Genomic DNA, 27,910 nt, shown 5'->3' with positions numbered 1-27,910 from the left:
ATATAATAGGCAGCATACCCTTTTTTTGCAGTAGGCCCTTACTGGCCAGGCTCTCTCATAGCCCTACCAGTGCACCTCAAACTTGATATGCAACTCTGTCATTCTAGTCCTCAAACTTTCCTGAGCAGATTGTCCCATCATGCAAATTATGCCGAACTGTATTAGCTTTGTGATGTAAGAGCCTGTAAGGACTGAACTAAGACATCCAAAACAAGTGCAGCGTGCCACTATGCTACCTACTACTATAATGGAAATTGACATTTTGAGATGGAATGCAGAAAAAACCCAGCACACGTTCCCTGTTACAATGCCTATTGCTAAGCGCAGGAACTGTATTTTCTATTTTGTTTTGTACATAGCCTAGGATATTGTTAAACTTCAATAAGCAGTACTGGATTATTCTATGCTCTAGGTATCCTTTTTCCTGACAACTAGCAAAGGAGAAACAGTCATTAGAAATCAGAAACAAAGAAGGAGGATCCACTCTTACTGAAAGCTGCTTGGGCAGCTGCTCTGTGATGTTCTTTAAGAGGGTGTGTGTAGGTTTCTGGGCAGAGAGTAGGATAAGATGAACATTCCTGTCTCCTTGGAGCAGAAGCCCTTTTGCCAGAATGCCAACTCGCATTACACCTTTCAGAATTCGGGGTGCAGTTTCTGCTTTCCTGTTGAGGAGAGAAGTCGTGGGAAAACATCGAACAGAGCTATCTACATTGAATCTGAGCCTTAAAATCTATCACAGGGAGCCCCAAAATATCTGAAAAGCAGAACTAAAAGGCAATTAACAATATTGCTCCTGAAGTAAATTGCTGCACTGTATTTGTTAAAACAGAAAGACACTGAAATCTCCATGCAATTCTTTGGTTCTGCTGCAGCACAAATTCATTGAAGCAACTTTAGTGGTAGGTCCACTATGAGTTACACGTTTGCCTTTTGATTGTAATTTTGAAACCTTTAACTGAAATCTAAATACAAGAACTCTCCAGAACTCTCATTTAAAATATTACATTGAAATAGCGTAAAGATTTCACTACCACCCCATGTCTAACTGTTCAGAGGGGAGACTATTTTTGTTTTACTACTTTTGAAGTGACTATTAAGTGCCAAGTGGTGTCACAGCTATGGACAGCTGGAACATTTTCTGCAGGAATTGGACATTACTATAACCCTTTTTAATCTAGCTTCAACCAGTGCTACAGGACAGAAAACAGAATTTAAAGCCACTAAGTAAGGAAGGTTTCAGAGTAGCAGCCGTGGGAGAGGCCAATTAAGAAAAAAACAGTTTGACTGTCTGTACTGGGCTAGCTTGATTATCACTTCAAAAGGTTTTTTTCACTTACTTAATTGGCCTCTCAGAGTTGGTAAGACAGCTCCCACCTGTTCATGCTCTCTGTATGTGTGTGTATACATATATCCTCAATATATGTTCCATTCTATGCATCCGAAGAAGTGGGCTGTAGCCCACGAAAGCTTATGCTCGAATAAATTTGTTAGTCTCTAAGGTGCCACAAGTACTCCTGTTCTTTTTAAGTAAGGAAGCCAATTCTGTATGTATCGCAAGCTCTGCGATCTCTACCCTCACTAATGTTTAGGCAAACAAAATATAGATGCACAAATGAGAGTGAGGAGAGGATTCCTTTTTGCCATTTTTAAACTCTCATTTTGCTGATGTGGCCTCTTTACCCATCCCCTTCGACAGACTCTGCAGCTATTCTGGAATGATGACTTCCCCAGCACTCCAAAAGTGTCAACCTCATCTTGCCACAATACTGCAGCAACTACCTATGGAAAGAGTCTATGCAAGTTTGTTACCCCCTCTCTTCATCATCTTCTTCTCTGTCAGATTCTTGCTCTGTCAATGAATCAGAGACGAGCTTAAGAGCACGTTCAGAATGGGAGACGACCTTCTGGATGGCCTGCAGCTCCTCTTCTGTTGGGTAGATGCTAGAGTGCTTTGTCATGATGTGACGGTCATCAGAAGAGTCTGGACGTCTAGTAGGCTGAGAGACAGAAAATAACAAACTTTACTACTATCTGGGGGCTGAGAAGAATTAAAAACGGTTACCTACCTTTCATAACGGTTGTTCTTCGAGATGCGTTGCTCAGGTCCATTCCATTCTAGGTGTGCGCGCGCCTACGTGTGCAGTCAGAGGAGATTTTTGCCTTAACGGTATCCATAGGGCCGGCGGTGGTGCCCCCTAGAGTGCCGCGCTCATGCCGCGGTATATCAGGCACCACCAGCCCTGCGCCGTCTCAGTTCCTTCTTGCCGACATTCTGACAGAGGGGCAGGAGGGCGGGTAATGGAATAGACATGAGCAACACATCTTGAAGAACCACAGTTACGAAAGGTAGGTAACTGTTTTTTCTTCTTCTTCGAGTGCTTGCTCATGTCGATTCCATTCTAGGTGACTCACAAGCAGTATCAACAGAGGTGGGCCCAGAGTTCCCCGTCATGCAGCTTGTAGCACAGCTCTGCTGAAGCCAGCGACATTCTGAGCTTACTGGGTCAATGCACAGTGTGAAGCGAATGTGTGGACAGATGACCAGGTCACAGCCAGACAGATCTCCTGGATCGGCACCTGAGAAAGGAAGGCTGCCAAAGACGCCTGCGCCCTAATCGAGCGAGCCATCACTATCGGCGGCGGGGGGCATGTTCCTTAGCTTGTACCAGTAGCGGATACAGGCCGTGATCCACAATGATATTCTTTGGGGAGACACAGGGCAACCTTTCATCCTGTCTGCAATTGCCACAAACAGCTGCGTAGACTTACAGAACAGCTTCATTCTGTCTATGTAGAAGGCCAGAGCACGTTTGACATCCAGGGTATGCAAACTGCATTCCTCATCTGTCTCGTGGAGCTTAGGACAGAGGACCAGCAAGCATATGTCTTGACCAATATGGAACTAGGAGACGACCTTGGACAGAAAGGCCGGGTGCAGACGCAGCTGAACCTTGTCCTTATAGAAGGCCACGTAAGGTGGTTCAGACGTTAGCACTCTGATTTCGGACACTCGACAGGCTGAAGTTATGGCGACTAGGAAGGAAACCTTCCAGGAGAGAAGCAGGAGAGAGCAGGAAGCTAGAGGCTTGAAGGGGGGACCCATGAGCGGTGACAGCACAAGATTCAGGTCCCAAGGGGGTACTGGATCCCGAACATGTGGGTAGAGGCACTCCAGGCCCTTCAGAAACTGTGCCGTCATAGGGTGGGTGAAGACCGACCTGCCTTGAAATGGAGAATGGAACGCCAAAATGGCCACCAGGTGCACCTTGACCGAAGACAGCGACAGGCCCTGGAGCGTTAGGTGCAGCAGATAGACCAGGATGTCCTGCAGTGGGGCCTCCTCCACACAGATGTGACAATCCGAGGCCCAACACGCAAATTGCTTCCACTTAGTCACATAGGTAGCTCGGGTGGAAGGCTTCCTGCTGCCCAGCAGGACTTGCTGGCCACCGGCGGAACACTGTCGTTCCTCTCCACTCACCCGCGCAGCAGCCAGGTTGTCAAGTGCAGCGCCGCCAGGTTTGGGTGCAGCAGATTGTCATGGTTCTGGGACAGCAGATCTGGTCGAAGAGGCTGCTGCAGGGGGGTGGCTGCCAACAGACTCAGCAGCATGCCGAACCAGTGCTGACAAGGCTACAGGGATGACCTTGGCCTTGTCTTGCTTCACCTTCAGGAGGATCCTGTGGATCAAGGGCATGGGCGGGAAGGCGTACGTCAGTGCTCCAGGCCACAAGATCAGGAAGGCATCTGACAGGGAGCCCTTGTCCGTGCTCTGCAAAGAGCAGAACACATGGCACTTCCTGCCTGGACGCAAACAGGTCCACCTGGGGAATCCCCCACCTGCAGAAGATCAGGCTGACTACCTCCGGATGGAGCGAGCCTTCACGGCAAGATGACAGGATTCTGCTGAGGCCATCCACCAAGACATTTTTGGCCCCTGGCAGATGGGCGGCCACCAGGTGAATGGCGTTCCTCACGCAAAAGTCCCAGAGGCTGAGCGCTTATTGACAAAGGGCTGAAGACCTGGTGTCGCCCTGCCAGTTGATGTAATATACCGTGGCGGTATTGTCCGTCAGGACTGTACCACGTTGCCCTTCAGATGGGGCAAGAGAGCCTGTCAGGCCAGTCGAACCGCCCTGAGCTCCCTTACATTGATGTGGAGGGCCAGGCTGGATTGTAACCAATGACCCGGGATGTTGAGGTTTAAAACAAATAAAAGGAAGTTCTTCACACAGCACACAGTCAACCTGTGGAACTCCTTGCCCGAGGAGGTTGTGAAGGCTAGGACTATAACAGGGTTTAAAAGAGAACTAGATAAATTCATGGAGGTTAAGTTTGTTAATGGCGATTAGCCAGGATGGGTAAGGCATGGTGTCCCTAGCCTCTGTTTGTCAGAGGGTGGAGATGGATGGCAGGAGAGAGATCACTTGATCATTACCTGTTACGTTCACTCCCTCTGGGGCACCTGGCATTGGCCACTGACAGTAGACAGGATACTGGGCTGGATGGACCTTTGGTCTGACCCAGTATGGACATTCTTATGTTCTTACGTTTCTTATGAGCTTGCCCAGGTGGGCTCCCCATCCCAGATGCGAAGTATCCAAGATCAGGGTGAGCAATGGGGTCAGGGACGCAAAGGGAACTCCTTGGAGCACCAACTTGGGGTTCCGCCACCTGGCCAACGACAGCAGGATATGGACTGTTACTGTGACTACTCGGTCTAGGAGGTGCCTGCTGAGAATGTAAACCAAGGACAGCCACGTTTGCAGAGGTCTCATATGAAGAAGGGCATGGCTGACCACGTATGTGCATGTGGCCCAACAGTCACAGACACAGGTGGGCTGTAGTGAGCGGGTGGGCTTGCATGTGGGGGATTAAGCCCGCTATGGCCTGAAAACGTGTTTCGGGATGGAAGGCCCTGGCTCGTGTGGAGTCGAGGACCGCTCCGATAAACTCTATGCATTGGACTGGCGTTAACGTGGACTTTTCTGCGTTTATCAACAGGCCCAGGTCGCTGCAGGTGGAACGCACCAGATCGAAGCTCCTTTGTACCTGCCCTTGATGAGCCAGTCATTGAGATACAAAAAGATCTGGACACACACACCCCGGCGACGCCTGAGGTAAGCCGCCACTGGCGCCATGCATTTCGCTAACACCCTGGGGGCCGAGGACAGGCCAAAAGGTAGGAACGTGAACTGAAAGTGCTGCCCGGCCACAATGAAGCACAGGAACCGTCTGTGTCCCAGGAATATGGAGACATGGAAGTATGCATCCTTTAAGTCGAGAGTGCGTACCAGTCCCCTGGATGCAGGGAACAGATGATGGAGGCCAGGGAGACCATGCGGAACTTCAACTTCTTGAGTGACTTCTTGAGGCCATGCAGGTCCAGGATGGGTCTGAGGCCCACTTTGGACTTTGGGATTAGGAAGTAACAAGAGTAGAAGCCTCTTCTTTCCATGTCCTGAGGAACCTCCTCCACAGCCCCCAAGCCCAGGAACTTCTTGACCTCCTGAACGAGGAGATGCTCATGAGAAGGGTCCCTGAAGAGGGATGGGGAAAAGGGGGGACAGGGAAGAACGGGGGCAGGAAGGCAAGTTGACCAAGAATTGCAGGGTATAGCCCCCAGCGATTACGTCCAGGACCCAGTGGTCCGAAGTAACCCTGGACCATGCCAAACAATAAGGGGAGAGGAGGTCAAGAAAAGGGTGGGACGGATCCAGACAGATGGCTGGTGCGTCGCTCCCAGGCACACCCTCAAAATGAGTGCTTCTGACCTCCTTGGTGCTTCACCGGGCCAGGCTGTGCAGGGGAGTGGGACAACAAGTGGCAGTGGTGGCTAAACCCAGTGTCCCGCTTTCTTGTAGGTCCATGATGAGGCTGCCACTGTCGTGGAGGTGGTGGAGGTTGGAACGGCTGTCTCGACACCTGAGGAGTATGCATACCCAGAGAGCGGAGAGTCACCCGTGTGTCCTTAAGGCCGTACAGCTGCGTGTACGTCTGGTCAGAGAACAGACCTACACCATCAAATGGGAGGTCCTGAATAAAGGCCTGCATCTCCTGGGACAGGCCTGCGGTCTGGAGCCAGGAACTGTGCCTCATAACCACCGCTGAGGCAACCACCCGGGCAGCTGAATCGGCCGCATCCCAGGTCATTTGGAGGGAGCACCAAGCCGCCACGGTGCCTTCCTCCACCAGAGTTGCAAACTCCTGGGCCACCTCCTGGGGCATGAAGTCTTTGAACTTGAGTAGGGAGTCCCATAAGTTAAAATTGTAATGGCCCAAGAGGGTGTGGTGGTCCGCCACCCGAAACTGGAGGCTGGCCATAGAATAAATCTTGCGACCAAACAAGTCCAACCTCTTAGCATCTTTATTTTTAGGGGTGGAACTGGTGGGGCCCTGCTTATCTTTCTCGTTGGCCATTGACATATACAACCACCCGCCACCGGGATCGTTGGTCAAGTACTTGAACCCTTTCGCAGGGACGAAGTACTACTTCTCCGCTCTTTTAGACATGGACGGAATAGAGGACGAGTTTGCCAGATGGACGTGGCAATGTCCAGGAGCCCCTCATGTACCTGGAGTGCGACCTGGGCTGGGGTGGCCACCAAAAGCACATTGAACAATGTGTCCGCCTGCTCCTCCATCTCCTCTGCCTTGAGGCCCAAGTTCAAAGCCACCCTACGGAGCAGCACCTGATGCTCCTTAAAATCGCCCGGTGCGCTAACTCTGGAGGGGCCTGTCCCCCCTTTTCCCCATCCCTCTTCAGGGACCCTCATGAGCATCTCCTCGTTCAGGAGGTCAAGAAGTTCCTCGGCAAGGGGCTGAACTGTGCCTCGGATCCAGAGAAGTCGTCGCCCTCCAGTGACCATGGCCAGGCCTAGGTCTGGCGGCTACCAACGACCAGTGCTGGGAGCGTGCTGGGAGTAGGGAGAGTGTCATCGTGTTGGGGAGCGGCCTCGAGGTCTCGGCGACCAACGGCGTGACTCGGACTGGTACCAGGGAGATCGTCTATGCTTGGGAGAGCTCTGGCGTGAAGATGAGGACTGGGAACATGGTACCGATGCTTGGTAATGACGGGTCAGAGACCTGGGCCGCCGAGACCAAGAGTGTGGCGACCTAGGGCTCTGCCTTGGCTCTGGAGACCAGTGGCGCTCGCTCGACTTGTGTGAGGCCTTACTGGCGGGCTTGCCCTTTGGGGGAGCCTTAGCTAATTCCATCACCGAACGCAGAGCCGGCTGTGGTGGGAGCTCTCTTGGCTCTGCAGGCGCCGAGAGCTGAGCGGGCATCGACTGCACTGTCAGCTTGGACCCTGTACCCCTCCCCAGAGTCGGTGGCAGGTCTTTTTGAAGGGAAGAACTCCCCAAGGCAGAGCCCTTGTGTAGGTCCGGAGTGGGCATAAGGCCTGAACAGGGTCCTTTGCCCACCGCGCTTTTGCCAGGAGGAGTCCGGTGCCAGAGGTGCGCTATGCACTGAGGCCGAAGCGCTGAGTGCCATTTGGGGCCCAGCTGGCTCCGAAACTGGGCGCAGGGCCGCCTGCATCAGGAGGCCCCTCAGACGTATGTTGCGTTCCCTCTGTGTCCGAGGACGAAAGTTCTTGCAGATGCGACAATGCTCCTTCATGTGGAACTCCCCGAGGCACTGTAGACAACCATCGTGAGGGTCACTAACAGGCATAGGCCTGTTACATGGGGAGCAGGGCTTAAAACCCAGAGAACGGGGCATGCCCCACCCGGGGCAAAGTCCCCACTGGGACCCACACTAACTGAACACTTAACAGCTACTTATCTACTAAAAAACAATAGAACTATTTACAACAAGGCTAAAACAGGAAAGGAACTGATGGCCACTTGCGAAGCAAGGGACAGAGGCGCTCTGACTGACCACCACAGGCAGTAAGAAAGAACTGGGAGGGTGCAGGGCCGGCGACGCCTGATATACCGCGGCATAAGCGCAGCACTCCAGGAGGCGCCACAGCAAAAAATGTAAGGCAAAAATCTCCGATGGCCGCGCACATGGGCGCGCCCACACCTAGAATGGAATTGACATGAGCAAGCACTCGAAGAATGAAAAAAATTCTTAGCAATGCCATCACTAGTAGACATCCTATACACGCTCATAACTACATGAACAGATGCAGAAGACTATGTGAAAACAATTAAAGCAAAGAAATTCCAGCAAGCAACTGGAATTTTGTCGAGTCTCAAAGGGTCAGGCTAGAAAAGCAGTAGGGAAAAACTTAGCTGCTGCAGAAAGTGAGGCTCAATAGGCGGTGTTCTGCCCTCTGAATTAGTATTACACTAATGCTCCGTCACAGCGTTTCGGGTTGCTGGATTCCAGGAGGTGAAGTTTTGTAAATCAGACTTTAAAAGCGAATGTCCTGACCACATGTAATGAATCCACAGCACCATCTGTGCCCTGTGGCCAGATCAAATTCCAATTTCGGTAGTTACATTCTCCCTCCCTCAATTACCTCTGTAATTTCAACAGGATAAGATATTTTTCACTTCCTATCCTGAAGTGTTGTGCAGCATTGTTATGCACTGAACCGTTGTCATGTTCCAACCTAGAGGAGGGTATGTTTCAATGCTGCGCAAGATAACTAATATGAGTGCTACATCAGTGAATTTGTAAAAGTAGGGGGATTTGAAGCTTCATTTGGATGAAAGGCTCGATGCAGTTGCAGGATGATTAGTATATGGCACAGGAGCAGGACCAAGACATTAGTAGAGGGAGCTTAAATTTATACTAACAAGTGATTTTCCAAGTTCTCCAGCTGCAGCGGTTAATGAGCAATCTCATGCGTTTTCCTAGCCAGCTTTCTCAAGTTATGCTGTATTCACATTGACTATAAAGACCTCCCAATCCCAGCAGTGAGTATAGAACCAATCACTAATCAGATCCCCACATGTGGCACTCTGTAAAAATCTCTTTTTAAAAATATATCAGGTGGCTTGGCACAGAGTGACACCATACCTCATACCTAGAGGTTTGGCCCAGTCAGTATAGACAGATTAGTCTAAGAAGATTCAGTGAGAGCTGTAAATAAGCCTCCCAGGTTCCAGTGATTAAGATAAATAAGGTTCCATGAGAGGTGCACTAATATAGACGCAACCTTAAAAAGTAAAGGAATAGTATGGTTAAATGGAAGTGGTCACTGAGGGCAGGAAAAAGAGCATCTATTGTGGTGGAAAGGCCAGTCTAGAGCTATATGCTTATGTTTACAACAAAAACCCCCATTTACTACAGCCTGCCTCAGAGAATCAAACAAAAAGGAATCTGACCTCCAGGTCAGACTGCCTGAAAAATGCTTGTTAAATGGTTTGAAAAGGACTAGGAAAGTGTAAGAAGAAAATGCAGCTCACTGTACAGGGGTTTTGTATGTGACAACCATCACTTTAGTAACCTGCACATAAATGGGACATGTGTAAACGTACAGACAGATTACATTACAAAGTATTTAGCAAGGCTGGCTAGTAATTTTTCTAATTTAAAAAGTGAATTTTCACACATGCATATTTTATCTCCTGCTACTGTAATGCACCACCCACTCAAGTCCAGGTAGGGCACTGCCATATGGAATTCTTGCAGCAGATCTCAAGTGGGGGTGTGTGCGCACATGCGCAATCACGTGGTGATCTCTTGCCCTGATATAAAATAAGGATTTTAAAGGAAAGGGTGAGTGTCTGGGTGCAGGGCACAAATGGGTGGAGGGGAAGATACGCAGAATGTAGGGGTATGTCTACACCCAGCCGCTAGTTCGGCGGCTGGGAATCAAAGTTCTGGGTTCGACTTATCGCGTCTTGTCTGGACGCGATAAGTCGAACCAGGAAGTGATCGCCGTCGACTGCGGTACTCCAGCTAGATGAGAGGAGTACCGCGGCGTCGACGGGGGAACCGCGGCGTCGACAGGGGAGCCTGCCTGCCGCGTGTGGACTGAGGTAAGTTCGAACTAAGGTACTTCGAACTTCAGCTACGTTATTCACGTAGCTGAAGTTGCGTACCTTAGTTCGAATTGGGGGGTAAGTGTAGACCAAGCCTAGGTGTGATAAAAATTGAAAAGGCGTAAGAATTTAGGCATAGGGGGTTAAGAGGACACAACTAGTTTGGAGAAGAGAAGACTGAGAGGGGACATGATAGCAGTTTTCAGGTATCTAAGGGGGTGTCATATGAAGGAGGGAGAAAACTTGTTCACCTTAGCCTCTAAGAATAGAACAAGAAGCAATGGGCTTAAACTGCAGCAAGGGAGGTCTAGGTTGGACATTAGGAAAAAGTTCCCAACTGTCAGGGTGGTTAAACACTGGAATAAATTGCCTAGGGAGGTTGTGGAATCTCCATCTCTGGAGATATTTAAGAGTAGGTTAGATAAATGTCTGTCAGGGATGGTCTAGACAGTATTTGGTCCTGCCATGCAGGCAGGAGACTGGACTCGATGACCTCTCGAGGTCCCTTCCAGTCCTAGAATCTATGAATCTATGAACTGTTTTCAAGTGGCATTTTGTTGCTGAACATAAGGACAGGGCAGGCAAATCGTACCCTTCGGGCTGCATAGTATAAACAACAAGTTAGTAATCTGAAGTTTATATATTTACCCTGCCAAGCAGTCCAACATTTCAAACATGAATTTGTCGAAAATGCTGCAACCAACTAAAAGAGTTAATCTGTGTCCATTACCAATTCCAAATTCTGGTGATGGGTTTTTAGGAGACCCATAAGATTAATCCTGCAATACTCAAAGAATACACAAGGGAACACACATTCTAGCCTTGAAACAGAGTTTAAAGATGTCCGACTTTCACATTTCTCCTTCCAGGAACTGAATCAAGGGTTACCCACCAAGAGAGGAGGAACTGGCATGCCAGGTCTGCCCATAAGTGGGGGTGGATGCCAGTCTGCAGCCATCCGACGCCGCTGCTCTTCCCAGTATAACTGCTCTTCCTCTACCCGCCGCCAGTACATTTCCTCTTCATAGCGCCTGAATGGAAAGAGATTTTTTAAAAAAGGTAGTACAGTTACATCAAGCAAAGATGAACTGCATTAGAATCATAGAATCTTGGGGTTGGAAGAGACCTCAGGCGGTCATCTAGTCCAATCCCCTGCTCAAAGCAGGACCAACACCAACTAAATCATCCCAGCCAGGGCTTTGTCAAGCTGGGCCTTAAAAACCTCTAAGGATGGAGATTCCACCACCTCCCTAGGGAACCCATTCCAGTGCTTCACCACCTTTCTAGTGAAATAGTGTTTCCTAATATCCAAACTAGACCTCCTCCACTGCAACTTGAGACCATTGCTTCTTGCTCTGTCATCTGCCACCACAGAGAACAGCCTAGCTCCATCCTCTTTGGAACCCCCCTTCAGGTAGTTCTCCCCTCACTCTTCTCTTCTGCAGACTAAACAAGCCCAGTTCCCTCAGCCTCTCCTCGTAAGTCATGTGCCCCAGCCGCCTGACCATTTTCGTTGCCCTCCGCTGGACTCTCTCCAATTTGTCTACATCCCTTCTGTGGTGGGAGGGACCAAAACTGGACGCAATACTCCAGGTGTGGCCTCACCAGTGTTGAATAGAGTCAAGATATATCACATCCACCGCTTTCCCCATATTCACAGAGTCAGTTATCTCATCATAGAAGGCAATCAGGTTGGTCAGGCATGACTTGCCCTTGGGTGAATCCATGTTGACTGTTCCTGATCACCTTCCTCTCCTCCAAGTGCTTCAAAATGGATTCCCTGTATACCTGCTCCATGATTGTGCCGGGGACTGAAGTGAGGCTGACCGGTCTGTAGTTCCCCGGGTTCTCTTTCTTCCCTTTTTTAAATATGGGCACTATATTTGCCTTTTTCCAATTGTTCGGGACCTCCCCCGATTGCCATGAATTTTCAAAGATAATGGCCAATGGCTCTGCAATCACATCAGCCAACTCCCCCAGCACCCTTGGATGCATTAGATGTGGACCCATGGACTTGTGCACATCCAGCTTTTCTAAATAGTCCTTAACCAGTTCTTTCACTACTGAGGGGTGCTCACCTCCTCCCCATACTGTGTTGCCCAGTGCAGTAGTCTGGGAGCTGACCTTGTCTGTGAAGACCGAGGCAAAAAAAGCATTGAGTACTTCAGCTGTTTCCACATCATCTGTCACTATGTTGTCTCCCTCATTCAGTAAGGGTCCCACACTTTCCCTGACCACCTTCTTGTTGCTAACATACCTGTAGAAACCCTTCTTATTACCCTTCACATCACTTGCTAGCTGCAATTCCAGTTCTGCCTTGGCCTTCTTGATTACACCCCTGCATGCTCTATCAATATTTTTATACTCCTCCCTAGTCATCTGTCCAAGTTTCCACTTCTTGTAAGCTTCCTTTCTGAGTTTAAGCTCACCGAAGATTTCACTGTTAAGCCAAGCTGGTCGCCTGCCATATTTGCTATTCTTTCTGCACTTCGGGATTGTTTGTTCCTGAGCCCTCAATAAGGCTTCTTTAAAATACAGCCAGCTTTCCTGAACTCCTTCCCCCCTCATATTAGCTTCCCAGGAGATCCTGCCCATCAATTCCCTGAGGGAGTCAAAGTCTGCTTTTCTGAAGTCCAGGGTCCGTATTTTGCTACTCTCCTTTCTTCCTTTTGTCAGGATCCTGAACTCAACCATCTCATGGTCTCTGCTGCCTAGGTTGCCACCCACTTCTACTTCCCCTACCAATTCTTCCCTGTTTGTAAGCAGCAGGTCAAGAGGAGCACGGCCCCTAGTTGGTTCCTCCAGCACTTGTACCAGGAAGCTGTCCCCAACACTCTCCAAAAACTTCCTGGATTGTCTGTGCACTGCTGTATTAAAGTACTTCTGGGCTCAAAACAGTCATTGTCCTCTGACCAGGAAAAGCCTATGATGCTATATGTAAGTTAACAAATAACTTCTAATGGTTATTTGTGATCAGGTTAGCAAGAGTGCATCTGGAGAATATGAAGAAAATTAACACATTTGATTGAACTGTGTAAGCAGCCAGAATCAGAATTGGAGATTGCTGATCTTCTCATTTCCTGCCCTAGCTCTGCTGTGTATTGTTTAAACAGCTGCTGTATTTCACACCAGAGAGGAGTGCATATCAGTGAGAGTTAAATGAATTATTAATAGGTTAAGATTCTGCAAAGAATGGATGATAAACAGAGAAAAGTTTAAGGAGCCTTTTCTACCCATTCTATGCAAAATGCATTACACAGGAATATCTAGAGGCATCCGCCAGCTGGGTGTGGCACTGCCAGTGCCATATGCCCACTATCTGCTAATACTTAATGGGGCTTGGGTATGGTGGGGAGAAAAAGAGGGCACGGAGCACATACAGTATGTACTCTGAGGCATTACAAAAGCTATCCATCTTCCCACTCCACTTAGTGCTCTACTGCAGTGGTTCTCAAACTGTGGGCCACAGCCCAAATGTGGTCCGCGACACAGTCCCAGGTGGTCCGCCCTGGGCGGAGTTGGAGGCCGCCCAGCCAGCAGCTGCCATTTTCCAGCTGCCGTGGTCAAGAGGTAAGGAACGGGGCAGATCTAGGATGCGAGGACATGGAAGGGAGCACAGGGCAAAGGGGGGAGGGGAGGAAGAACAGTGGGGTCAAGGAGGGAAGCCCAGGGAGGCAGCGAGGTCCAGAGGTGCCAAAATACAAGTTCGCCCAGGGCACCATTTTCCCTAAGGCCAGCCCTGGGTGCCTGTGCGGCATGCTAGGGTGCTGGGTGGATGACTGGGGCAGGGCTGCCAGGTGACGAGCTCAAGGCACTCGGCGGGCTGCTGAGGTGGAGGGTGTCGGCGGGAGCTGGCTGTAGCACCTGCCTGGCCCCTCTGCCCTCTTGCTGGCCCTGGTCCCTGCTGAGGTGAGGGGCCACGCACGCCTCGCAGGACCCCTCTCTCCCTGACAGATGCATGTTAATAGTGGGCTGTAGTGCCTATTTCAGCTGCACAGGTGAGCCTCAGGGAAAAAAGTTTGGGAATCCCTGCTCTAGAGAAGTGAGTGCAAAATATGAGCCAACATCTAATTCCTTCAACTTCCATTGCTTTCAAACACTTTACTGTAAAAACAGGCCTACATCCTTCCCTTCAAATGCTGTTCAGTTAGAGCAAGGGCAAAGTACCAGCCAGCGAGAACAAGATAACACATCTGCCTTCACTTTCCCTATGTAGAGGCAATGGTGTTGGATGATACAGCTCTAAAGCATCTTTAGACTCCTGTCCGATCATAAGCTTTTCTATTATGGCAGGGCTTTTCAACCTTTTACTTCCTACAACTCTATAAACAATTCGACTACTTTGCCTATCTCCCATCCATTAAGGCTTTCACAACCAGTTTTCCTCAAATATGCCCAGAATCCTTTGCAACAGTTCCTTTGTCACTACAGAAGTCAACACATGGGTTTTTCTGGCATCTCAAGAAGAAAACGTGCAAGTGGCTAAGCAAGAAAGCAGTTGCACAGACAGGGAAGAAGAACAGATCTGTGACCACCTTCAAGATCCTGACCCACAGATTGAGAGCCCTTGCACTAGCAAAACTCAATGGACGATGTGAATTAACACGAAAGTATGAATCCTGCCATATCCCATAAAATCCGCATTTCTGTGAAAGTGATCTCCAATGGAGGACTCGCCTCATTTCCATATGCCAACGCTGCTCTTCCTCTCTGCGTCTCTTTATCATATCCTTCTGTTTCTGCTTTTTCATCTTCTCCTCGTGCATTTTCCGAGCTCGGTTACTGGGCTTGATCTCAACTGGTAGATCTGGGTTTACTTTCTTCTACAAGGAAGTTACAACACATTTTAGACAATCTTAAAAGCATTACCACAAAGCTAGTAGAGTATCAATATTTAAAAAAAGTCTACTACTGTAGTCCCATAATTAAAGTGTTACTAATAAACCTGACACTACACTTGGGTTTTTAGATACTGTTTGATGGCATGTTGTATAAGGATCATTTGTACCATTTCTTAATTAAGAGAAATAGCCATGGGGAGGTGTACCACACACTTAAACCCCTACCGCCAGAACAAGGAAGCCTCTTTGTAAACGATTCCAGCTCCCAGCATCAATTGCTAAAAAGACCTATCCAAAACAGATTTAAGACAGAGCGTAAAACCCAAGAGCAACTTTTAAAAACGTTGATGTCTAAAATTAAACACCTAAATAAAAGTGGCCTGACTTTCAGAGATGAGCATCCGCAACTCCCAATGAAGTAAACTGGAGTTTATGGGTACTCAGCACCACTGAAATCAGGCCCGAGGTGTCTTAAATAGGGAGCCCAAAATGGAAATACTCAGGTTTGAAAATCTGGGACCAAGTCTCCAGCTTCACATAAACCCAAGCTTTGAACCTGAGATGTTTCAAAAGCGATATTCAAAGGTCTAACCCAGGGATAATATTAAGTACATTTCAATGTTCTGAGAATAATTCTTCTAATCTGACTTCATATTAATGCAGCCTCATTGAAATTAGAAATACACCTCTACCCCGATATAACACAAATTCGGATATAATGCGGTAAAGCAGTGCTCCGGGGGAGGGGGGCTGTGCACTCCGGCAGATCAAAGCAAGTTTGATATAACGTGGTTTCACCTATAACGCGGTAAGATTTTTTGGCTCCCGAGGACAGCGTTATATAGGGGTAGAGGTGTATCTGCTTGAATATGGGACATGAGTTCTTTATTTTCTGCTGTTTCTTATCTTAAATCAATGCTGTTTGCAACATTTCCACAGCAACCAAATGTTTGTGATGTTGCATTTGCTGGTAGTGGAAGAGATGCTACAAACAAAAGTGACAGGTTTCAGAGTGGTAGCTGTGTTAGTCTGTATCAGCAAAAAGAACAGGAGTACTTGTGGCACCTTAGAGACTAACAAATTTATTTGAGTATAAGCTTTCGTGGGCTAAAACCCACTTCATCGGATGCATGCATGCTTATGCGCAAACGAAAGTGGTCATTTCAGTCGAAGAACAAGTAGCAGGAACAGGTGAACACTTAGCAAACAGAACTCATGTTCTCATCTAAAGGGCCTTGACTGATTAAAGCATGAGCAACTGAAAATAGAGAAAAAAAATGTGGATAGGCAACCAGAACGTTTTTTCATCTCAGAGCTTTTTAAAGTCTTGCTAACAGTCAATGTAAATGAGCAATCTGCTCGTTACTTTTGAATGAAAAGGCAAAATATTTTTACTCTCTGTAGGCTTCAAAATGTTGGTAAGAGAAGAATTGGCCAGTTCTGGACTTAACCAATGGCACGACTTCAAAACAATTTCTGTTTGTTGGAATGGACAATTTGGGGTGGTAATGATCTAAAGAGCCTAAAACTTGCTTCCAAGAAATGTTATTTCAACAGGAGTTGGAACAGGCCCAGATGACAAAATATACTCTATGTACCGATTGGTCAATAGTCAAATATGCTTTGCCGTTGAAAGAGACCAACTGAAGATAGCCTAAGGAGGTTTTAACCTAAGAATTTTAAAATATGCTTTTTAGGTCCCTCTGTTCTGGATTTAAGTGGTGTTTACCACCCCCAACATATTGTAACATATAGCGCTTGCAAAGCTTGTAAAATGCTGTGTGTTCGCTAAAAATACTCCTAAAACAGAGCTGTGCCAATCAGTGCTTAAGTGCAATGTTAAGGTCAACCAATAAAAGAAAGAAGTTAAAATGGTGAAGATGAATCCTGATATAAGGAACTCAGACCCACCAAATGACTTAAGCCTATAAACAGTGACTGTATTCACTGACACTTGAATTGCCAAAGTCAAATTGAGTTTGATGGATTCAATTCTTTGTGGTCTGTGCAACAACTTTGGCTTCACATTAATAATTCCAATAACTGATTTGTCATTAAACACAATAAATCAATCCCAGGCATGTCCACTGGTTCATGGTTAATTTGTACTATAACATCACTCCCTGGATTACAGTGCAGGATGGTTAAGTAGAGGTGGGATAGTCTTCTACAATTACTCCATTTCATGAAATACATTACTCCATTTCATGAAATACCAATCAAGGTCACCATCTACTGGCCACTTACTTACAACTTCAAGAACTTTAGTATAGCAATCCATTGTCGTCTTTGGAACAGAAGGCACCGATTGTTAGGAAGTCAGCCTTACCAAAAGCTAATTCTTTTGTGACAACAGGTTTGGGAAGAGCTGCTACCAACGATGGACTGAGCATGCGGAAACTTGACTCAATGCCATAATATTAATAATGGGACAAAAAACCCCACCACACTCAATATACATTTGCTTTTGATACATTCCTTTTGACATTAAATGGCTGTTTCTGAATAAAATTTGCTCCTTCCATGGAAACCAGATTCTGCTGGGTTTGTTTAAATGAATAAGAATAATGGGTGACTGTGGCCTTGGCAGTAACATGAAGCTTGCAAAGTGACTGCCATTCACTAAAGGAGGAGGAAACAGTCAGGAGCAACAGCCCATTTGCAATACCTCCTGCTGGGATGAGCAAGCATGGAGAGTATAAGTAGCCTTGTCATTTAATATCATGGGAGTAAATGGCTGAGATGGAAATTCAGCAGTTAGTCTCTGAATAAGTATCTTTAACTACTGATTTTAAAGTTACCTCCAGTGACCACAAGATCTTTCCCTCTCCTCCCTGGAAGAGAGTATCACTAAGCACCTTCATATATGTCCAAATAGCTATGCAAGACTAATTTTGCTATTGACCAATCCATTTTGAATTAGTGCTGGGAAGCTGCAAATTGTTGGCCACACTGCTTCAGGTGCCTGAACTGCAATATTCCTTGTAAAAGGATGTCTAATTGGTTTACTGCCCCACTTAAAGGCAGAAAGAGGAGACACTCATTCCAGACAATTGCTCTGAGGGAGAGAGATGGTATGGCTACTCTCTTCAAGAAACTATTAGCAATAGGGAAGGGAGAGGGATCAGGAATTAGTTCTATTGGATAATTCTCAGAAATTTTTGTATAACTATTTACTAATTGGGAAAAAAAAAAAGCATTAGGAATCGTCTTTTCTAGAGTTAACATATTCCAGCAGGATGTCTGAGAACAGGCTGAATTGGTAATTTAACTTGACTTCATACAATATTATTTTATTCTTTTAGAAAGCAAGAATTTCATCCAGATGAAATACAAAACAAACGGTCAAAGTTGTGTTTTGAAAATCTCCATTCAGACATGCAAGATCTAGTTTCATTTTACACTAGTTTTGAAACTTAGCACTTAACAAATAGTAAGTCTAACAAGATGCTGGAAAACATTTATTTCCTACAACAAAAATCTACTCAGATCAGTTACCACCTTCATTAAGTTATCTGCACTGAACATCCATCTATGGTCGTTTCCTTTATATTTTTATGAAAAGAAGATTAAAGTTTTCAGTCAGAGATGCTAAATATAGTAAGAGCTGAGAATCTGGAAGAGGACAATTCTTGGTGGAAAAAATGTTTGCAAGAAATTTTTCTGGACTCATTCCATTTGCTTTTACATCTGATAGAATCCTTCTTATATTTAGAAAAAGCTTTTTACAAAATAAGCTACTGATTTCTCCCCCTTCTTCTATTTTAGGAGTCGAGAGTGAAGCCACTACCATCTAAGTCCCTTTGTACAGCACCACGACAGGACGTTCCCATTCACACCTTGTACTGGAGCCGATGCCTACGCCCCTTCAGGTGCATATCCTTGGCATTAGGATCATTGAAACTGCACTCGCAGAGCTTACAGTGAAACCGGATCATTTTTCCTTCATCATTGCGAACCTGAGATAAAATATGTAATTTAATATTTATAGGCACTTTTTGTGGCAACAAAATTATCTTGCATTTAAGAAGAGCCTTACATCCCAGTGGAGCCTAAGGCACTTTACAAACTTAAAAGTATATGCATTTATCCATTACTAAAATTCAGTCAACTCTTGGGTGAGACGCAGCATCTATTTAATAGCTCACAGTGACACTGCATAGCTGTTTAGGACCGGAAGAGAAGATACAATATCCAATTTAAACTGTAGAAGAAATTTAGGGAGGCCCAGAATAAGCCCATGTATAAAGAAATGTAACCTGAACATTAGGATTAACACTTATGAAAAGCACCATGACAACTTTCATGAACACACATGGTCAGGATCTCAGTTTTATGGCTCATCTGAAATGTGGGCTCTCCAGCTGCGCAACACACCTTAGCACCATGTTAGGATTTTAGTGCAGTAATGACACAAAGTAAAGAGCATCATCTACTGAATCAGGACTACCACCACCACTTCTTGCAGCACCAAGATGTTCCCAACCTTTGTTAGCTCATGATTCTGAACCATGGAACAGCTCACGGTGGCATGGCTCCAGGCATAAATGATTCTTAAACTTTAAAAACTGTTTGCTGTTCATCTCCTATTTGTTTATAATCTTACCAAGGATGGGAAACAGGACAACACTGAAGTAAACAAAATTTCACTGGAAGTGATACAGATGAAATTTAATCTTGATTTCCAATCCAATTCTACAGAACTGGGGATTCAAGAGCAAGGGAACATTTTAAAGACTAATTAAAACATTAACAGTTTAACATAACCAAATAATTTTGATACTTGGCACAGCCTCATGAACTGTATGTAGGCAGGGCAGAGACAAAGTTCTCAAACAAGGGCTCCTTAATAGGCTGTCTAAATCCTGCATTTGGGTGCTCAAATGTAGATGTGAAAATTGGGCCACAGTAATTCAACAGCAGACGAAATGGAGGGCACAGAATGAAGCCAGCAGCTAGATCAGGGGTCAGCAACCTCCGGCATGCTGCCCCCATCAGGGTAATCCACTGGCGGGCCGTGAGGCATTTTGTTTACGTTGACTGTCCACAGGCACGGCCCCTCGCAGCTCCCAGTGGCCGCAGGGAACAGCGAACTGTGGCCACTGGGAGCTGCGGGGGGCCGTGCCTGTGGACGGTCAACGTAAACAAAATGTCTCGCAGCCCGCCAGCAGATTATCCTGATGGGTCACGTGCTGAAGGTTGCCGACCACTGAGCGACATGATTTTTCTCAGGGTGCTCAGTGTTGAAAATACATAAATATGGTCCTACCAAATTCACGACCCATTTTGGTCAATTTCAGAGTCATAGGGTTTTAAAAATCATAAATTTCATGATATCAGCTATTTAAATCTGAAATTTCACGGTGTTGTAATTGTAGGGGGTCCTGACCCCAAAAGGAGTTGGGGGGGAAGGGAGGAGGAGAGGGTCATCACAAGGCTACTGTAGAAGGGAGTTGCGGTACTGCTACTCTTACCACTGCACTGCTGCTGCCTGCAGAGCTGGGCCCTCAGCCGCCACTGTCCGACCGCCCCGCTCTGAAGGCAACAGCGTAGAAGTCAAGGTGGCAATACCATACCGTGCCCTCCTTACTTCTGCGCTGCTGCTAGTGGCGACTCTGCATTCAGAGCTGGCTCCCGGCTGCAGCCACTGCTCTCCGGCTGCCCAGCTCGGAATTCAGCATACAAGTAAAGGGTGGCAATACCGCAACCCCCCTAAAATAACCTTGTGATCCCCCTGCAACACCCTTTTGGGTCAGGACCCCAATTTAAAAAACGCAGGTCTCCCCCGTGAAATCTAGTAGTAGGGCAGCATTTCTCAAACTGGGGTCCGCATGGGCACTCCAGGGGGTCCGTGGGCCCCGATGATCAACTGCTCCCACTCCCAGCGCCTCCTGCATGCCACAGAACAACTGTTCCCCGGTGTGCAGGAGGCACGGGGGGGGTGGGGGTGGAAGAGCAGGAATGGGCACACTCGGGGGAGGGGTGGAAAGAGGAGGGGCAGGGGTGGAGCAGGGGTGGGAAAAGGTGGGGCAGAGGTGAGGCCTTGGAGGAAGGGGTGGAGTGGGGGCGGGAGCCTGGGGTTGAGCAGTGGGCTTGGGGTTCTGTGAAAAATCAAAGTGGGGGTCCTTGGGTCGCTATGGTTTGAGAACTGCTGGTATAGGGTAAAAGCACACAAAAGACCAGACTGCACCGGGGCGGGAGGGAGGAGGAGACCAGATATCATGGTCCGTGACACGTTTTTTATGGCCATGAATTTGGTAGTGCCCTTGTACATGCTTTAAGTATATTTGAACTTCAAAACCGGACATTATACAGCTGTACTTGTGAGTGATTTGTGAAAAAAAGTGATCAAGCATTACCTCTTCCACATAGTCATGTCCCACAGGTTGTACGTCAAATAAACCCCCTGGGCCATCCCCAGAGCCATCATGCGTGGACTGTTCATTTTGTAGCTCTGATTTTGGTTGCATCACCTTCACTTCCTCCAATTTGATGCTTGTTGCCTGAAGTTTATTAGTCCCTGAATAGAGAGAGCTGGATTAATAACCAACCTGATTTCTTACAATCTGTGAAAATATCCTTATCCTCATTATCAGCACCTGTATTACAAATCCATCATGTCATTGTTAATTTCTCTTTATAATGCCAAATGACATATCCCTCGGCTAGTCCTGTAGTCATTATGGCAGCTGCCAAAAATATAGCTGGATAAGATTTATGGCTCTACTATACAATTTCTATGACACCAAAAAAACACATATCTATAGTAATAATTAAAAGTTAGACATGGATAGTCAAGTGGAAGTTTTTCTTATCAGCCTTCCATTCAGACTACAAGTCTTCACTCTCTTATGACCAATAGTTAAGTTTAAAACAAACATCATCTACTATGAATGAGCAGACTAGACTACTATAAAGGTAAGGAAGTTCTTGTAATAGTAGCAATTGTTTTGAAAGAGAACAAGTGACACACCTGAACTTCAATAACTACAGTTCTTAAAGGTTAAGTTAAATATATAAAAATTTAAAGAGGCAAAGGCTCAATGGTGAGATATAAAAAAAATCAGTTTAATGTCAAGATTAAAAAGTATTTCTACAGATTTCAACAACATATAATTGCCAGTGTTTGATATTCTGCTAAAATACTACAGCCAGGCAATGCAACTTTCAGACAGAAGCCCTCCCTCTATTTCCTCATAGCAAGATTCAAAAGAAAAAAATAAGCAAATATGGAAGCCATCAGATTTGTACAGAAACACACAAAAATCCCTGTTCTGTTTCTGGAACACTTTTGGAGGCAGAGGGAGAAGATGAAAGCAGTTTTAGATTTTAGAAGCCAAGGGGTTAAAAAATAAAAAACCTTTTTCAGAGTAATTTAAGGAGCTTGATGTACAATTACTTTTCCTTGGGTCGGTTTTCCTGGACAATGATGGGAACATGAAAAGGCCCCACCTGCAAGCATTTGGAAGAATCATACATTTTAAACAAATTGTCATTCCTATAGGAGGTGACGGATTTTAGACAATACATCAAAAACAAGACAGTTAAAAATGGATTTTAAGGAGACATACCTGAAAATGTTATCTTGGATGCAACAGGTTTCTTCACTGGCACTGGCTTGCTTATGTTGCTTGCACTGTTAGTTGCTACAGCTGTTGGTTTTGTTGGTGTAACAGATGTAGCTGTAGGGGCATGGGCAGCTGGCTTACTTGCTGCAGCGATGGTGGGACCTGAACCAGAGTTCACTATTACAGGCTCTACTGAAGGGATGGGCTTCCCCAATTTAGTATGCAATTTAACCACCTGAAATACATGCAGTGGTCATATGAAAGAGCAGGAGTAAAAAGGGACAGAAGTTAACAGCAATACTACAAAACTTTTCCTTGTGAAGTGTATAAATTTACAGAAAGACCGGGGTAATCTCCACACCCAATAAAAATATATAATAAAACAAAGTGATACTACAAACACACATGAGATGAATTGCTCCATTGTAATATTATATTTATAACAGATCTACAATTTTGTAGGAGGTCCTGAAAGACAGAGCAGTACTCCGTAGCAAAATATTTGAAAAGTGTTAAACTATTTTCCCACCAGGTGGCATGCACGCCTATAGAATGGCAGAGCATAACAGACATTAGTGCCTCAACTGCCAGGTCTTCTCTGAACAGATTACAGAACTTGCGAGTGATCAGGGAGAACTGTTGTTGGGAAATGTCTCAGTGTAGAGACTTTAACAAGAAACTTTCAAAGAATGAAAAACCATCTCTCCCCCTCTTCCCAGCTGAATCAAAACTAGAAAACAGGTATCTTCAAAAGAGAGGAAAAACAAATTGCATTAAGCATGAGTTGCACCAAAAAGCCTGTCACCATTCCTAGGGAGGGTGAGAAAGAAGAAAGAGAAGATGAAATACATTCGGGTTCTCATAAAATTTTTTTGGTGGCCTCAGAGTGCGGCCACCAACTCTTGCTGGTGGCCCCTCTCACACTTTTTCCTAAAATACTTATTTAAGCTTTAGGAAAAACAAATAAATATGCACATAGACATGTCCAAATCATTGTAATTTATTTATTGCTAGCTAGTAAGTCCATTGTGAAAAGTGATATTAACATACAAGTATCACTTTTGACAGCAGACTTACTCAACCCTGGCAAGCCCGGGGACAAATTAAGCCCTGGATAGGGGGTCAGGGGAGGCAGTGGGGGGCTAGAGCCTGAAGCCCTGCCGTCGGAGCCTGGGGCCTGCTGCCACGCAGCCAGAGCCCGAAGCCCCAAGGCCAGAGCCTGCCACCCAAGGGCTGAGTCCCAAAGCCTGAGCCCCACCACCCCTGGGAAGGTGGGGAACTCACTGGGTGTCTGCTCCTCCAGTGTTGTGCCCAGGTGTCTCCAGAGGTGGGCAGGGCCCAACCCCTGCTGGCGGCCCCAACAATTAACACCAAGGTGGGGCGCCCAGGAGCAACAGCGTGGGGGCGCTACTTTGCCCCCCTAACCCTGCCCAGGAGGCTGTGGAGATTCCAGAGGACTGGAAAAGGGCAAATACAGTGCCAATCTATAAAAAGGGAAATAAGGTAAACAGTGAGGTGGCAAAATTTGCAGATGTTACAAAACTACTCAAGATAGTTATGTCCCAGGCAGACTGCGAAGGGCTACAAAAGCTATCATGGGATAAGAGGGAAGGTCCTCTCGTGGATTGGTGACTGGTTAAAAGGTAGGAAAAAATGGTCAGTTTTCAGAATGGAGAGAGGTAAATAGTGGTGTCCTCCAGTGGTCTGTACTGGGACCAGTCCTATTCAACATATTAGTAAATGATCTGGAAAAAGGAGTAAACAGTGAAGTGGCAAAATTTGCAAAAGATACAAAACTACTAAATATAGTTAAGTCCCAGGCAGACTGCGAAGAGCTACAAAAGGATCTCTCAAAACTGGGTGACTGGGCAACAAAGTGGCAGATGAAATTCAGTGTTGATAAATGCAAAGTAATGCACATTGGAAAATATAATCTCAACTATACATACAAAATGATGGGGTCTAAATTAGCTATTACCACTCAAGAAAGAGATCTTGGAGTCATTGTGGATAGTTCTCTGAAATCATCTACTCAATGTGCAGCGGCAGTCAAAAAAGCAAACAGAATGTTGGGAATCATTAAGAAAGGGATAGATAATAAGACAGAAAATATTATATTGCCTCTATATAAATCCATGGTACGGCCATATCTTGAATACTGCGTGCAGATGTGGTCGTCCCATCTCAAAAAATATATATATATTGGAATTGGAAAAGGTTCAGAAAAGGGCTACAAAAATGATTGGGGGTATGGAACTGCTGCCATATGAGGAGAGATTAATAAGACTGGGACTTTTCAGCTTGAAAAAGAGACGACTAAGGGGGGATATGATTGAGGTCTATAAAATCATGACTGGTGTGGAGAAAGTAAATAAGGAAGTGTATTTACTCCTTCTCATAACACAAGAACTAGGGGGTCACCAAATGAAATTAATAGGCAGCAGGTTTAAAACAAATAAAAGGAAGTATTTCTTCACATAACACACAGTCAACCCATGGAACTCTTTGCCAGAGGATGTTGTGAAGGCCAAGACTATAACAGGGTTCAAAAAGAACTAGATAAATTAATGGAGGATAGGTCCATCAATGGCTATTAGCCAGGATGGGCAGGGATGCTGTCTCTAGCCTCTGTTTGCCAGAGGCTGGGAATGAGCGACAGGGAATGGATCACTTCATCATTTGTTCTGTTCATTCCCTCTGGGGCAACTGTCTTCCGACAGTGGCCAATGCCAGGATACTGGGCTAGATGGACTTTTGGTCTGACCCAGTAGGGCCGTTTTTATGTTCTTAAGGACAGCACAGGGAATTATAGACCAGTCAGTTTAACTTCAATACCCAGGAAAGATAATGGAGCAAATAATTAAGCAATCAATTTGCAAACACCTAGAAAATAAGGTGATAAATAACAGTCCACATGGATTTGTCAAGAACAAATCGTGCCAAACCAACCTAATAGCTTTCTTTGACTAGGTAACAAGCCTTGTGGATAGGGGGGAAGCAGCAGATGTGGTAATATCTTGATTTTAGTAAGGCTTTTGATACGGTCTTGCACGAGCGTCTCTCAAACAAACTTGGGAAATACGACCTATGTAGAGCTACGATAAGGTGGGTGCATAACTGGTTGGATAACCGTTCCCAAAGAGTAGTTATCAGTGGTTCGCAGGCAAGCTGGAAGGGCATATCGAGTGGGATCCTGCAGGGATCAGTTCTGGATCTGGTTCTGTTCAATATCTTCATCAATGATTTAGATAATGGCATAGAGAGTACACTTATAAAGTCTGTGGACAATACAAATCTGGAAGGGGTTGCAAGTGCTTTTTAGAATAGGATTAAAATTCAAAATGATCTGGACAAACTGGAGAAATGGTCTGAAGAAAAGAAGATGAAATTCAATAAGGACAAATTCAAAGTACTCCACTTAGGAAAGAACTATTAGTTGCACACATACAAAATGGGAAGAGACGGTCTAGGAAGGAGTAATGCAGAAACAGATCTGGTTGTCATAGTGGACCACAAGCTAACTAGGAGTCAACAGTGCAACACTGTTGCAAAAAAGCAAACATCATTCTGAGATGTATTAGCAGGAACGTTGTAAGCAAGTCACGAGAAGTAATTCTTCCGCTCTACTCCGCGCTGATTAGGTCTCAACTGGAGTAGTGTGTCCAGTTCTGGGCACCACATTTCAGGAAAGATGTGGACAAATTGGAGAAAGTTCAGAGAAGAGCAACTAAAATGATTAAAGGTCTAGAAAACATGACCTATGAGGGAAGATTGAAAAAATTGGGTTTCTTTAGTCTGTAGAAGAGAAGACAGAGGGGACACGATAACAGTTTTCAAGTATAGAAAAGGTTGTTACAAGGAGGAGGGTGAAAAATTATTCTCCTTAACCTCTCAGGATAGGACAAGAAGCAATCAGTTTAAACTGCATGCAGCAAGGGTGGTTTAGAATCATAGAAGGTTAGGGTTGGAAGAGACCTCAGGAGGTCATCTAGTCCAACCCCCTGTTTAGGTTGGACATTAGGAACAACTTCCTGTCAGGGCGGTTAAGTACTGGAAAAAATTGCCAAGGAAGGTTGTGAAATCTCCATAATTGGAGATTTTTAAGAGCAGGTTAGACAAACACCTGTCAGGGATGGTCGATAATACTTAGTCCTGCCATGAGTGCAGGGGACTGGACTAGATGACCTTGCAAGGTCCCTTACAGTCCCATGGTTCTATGATAGCTGAGTTTCTGGTATTACTGTACCAAGTACACTGCTTAGTGTTGAAGCAACGTGGTGCTGTAGTCTTTTGTGGTCAAGCAGTTTCTGGATAGCCAGTCATCTACTGCAATCAAATCTTGAAGTGTTGGATATATTTCTACTTCAACTTTTTTAATCAGAAATGTTCCCTGGATATCCGTGAGCTACTGTGAACATTTTTAGAAAACCAGCATCCTCTGTAATCAGATATTCCACACTATATGTCTGCATGAAATGTCCATGGTCCTGTTGAGCTCTCATACCTTCTGATGCTTCGCTCCCCGGATATGTGCTGCATATGCATCTGCTCCTGTACAGGAGACATCACAGAGCTCGCATCGAAGCTGAGTCTGCACCCCACGAGGGCCACAGTTTGCCAGGTTACCTGTCTTCTGAGCTGCCTCCTTCTTTTTGTGCTTTTGTCCTTCCAAGTGCTCCCGGTAAGTCTGCAGTCAAACAGGGAAATACATTCTAAGCAGCAATGTGAAACACTGATATAATCCCAGCATTTCCTTGGAACCATTCATCTGTAAAGACAGGTCATAATCGGTCTAGTTTTAAGGGTACAAATGTGTGCAACTCAAAGCCTTTTTGTGGAGTGTCCCATTCATTAACACCACTCACAGCAGCAGCATCTAGAGGCATTCCCAGGCAGGTGAAGAAAACAGATTCTTATATATAGTGCATTACTTCCTCCAGAAGACAATGTCCAACTACAAAACCCATTTAGGCTTAGATAACCACAATATTTACAGGACAATAGGAAGAATGGTTGAAGTATTTTTAATACCAGTTTTTAGAAGTGTCTGGCACATTTCATTATCACTATACAATGGGTAAACTGGTCTCTCTCAGAGGGAATTATTTTATTGATATTTGATTGGTCTTCTTGGTAGGAAGCAGACAGAGAATACATGTCACCATCGGAATTAAGAGACAACAGAGCTTATCATAATTATTATAAAGGTAACTAATATTCTTTTTTTTTTTTTTTAAATATATGAGTTTAACAATGGCATTCCTACAAGATGGTCATGAAACGTTACCAGCCCAGGAACAAATCTACTCACCTGCCCTTTATCATCATCATGATAATGGGAGGTAGGGAAGTAGAACCCCAATATTTTACTTACTCACTAAAAAAAGAATTACAGTTTGACCCAGATGAATGGACAAACAGAATTTTGCAATGCTAGCTTTAAAGTAGTATTAAATACTATATTAGCCAATCTAAAAGAATTAGCTTTCTATACAAAACTCTAAAAAGCTCAGATTTTCTCATTCATTCCAATGGCAAGATGCATTTCCCATGGCTTGAT

The 27,910-nt window shown here is 45.6% G+C and overlaps 1 protein-coding gene across 1 annotated transcript in view; it reads right to left on the bottom strand.

Moving 5' to 3' along the window:
* The window catches only part of ZFR2 (zinc finger RNA binding protein 2), a 76,580-nt gene that overhangs the window by 8,786 nt on the left and 39,884 nt on the right, over positions 1–27,910 (bottom strand). The window contains exons 6-13 of the mRNA XM_065422178.1: positions 26,855–27,037; positions 22,354–22,585; positions 21,142–21,302; positions 18,622–18,741; positions 14,619–14,764; positions 10,834–10,972; positions 1,810–1,997; positions 491–662 (exon numbers count right to left, since the gene is read on the bottom strand). Of these exons, the coding sequence (XP_065278250.1) occupies positions 491–662; positions 1,810–1,997; positions 10,834–10,972; positions 14,619–14,764; positions 18,622–18,741; positions 21,142–21,302; positions 22,354–22,585; positions 26,855–27,037 (1,341 nt within the window). The remainder of the gene's footprint in view (positions 1–490; positions 663–1,809; positions 1,998–10,833; positions 10,973–14,618; positions 14,765–18,621; positions 18,742–21,141; positions 21,303–22,353; positions 22,586–26,854; positions 27,038–27,910) is intronic.

The sequence above is a fragment of the Emys orbicularis genome, chromosome 24 (assembly GCF_028017835.1).
Source record: "Emys orbicularis isolate rEmyOrb1 chromosome 24, rEmyOrb1.hap1, whole genome shotgun sequence".
Classification (NCBI taxonomy): domain Eukaryota; kingdom Metazoa; phylum Chordata; order Testudines; family Emydidae; genus Emys; species Emys orbicularis.
This window is presented reverse-complemented; position numbering and strand designations above follow the sequence as displayed.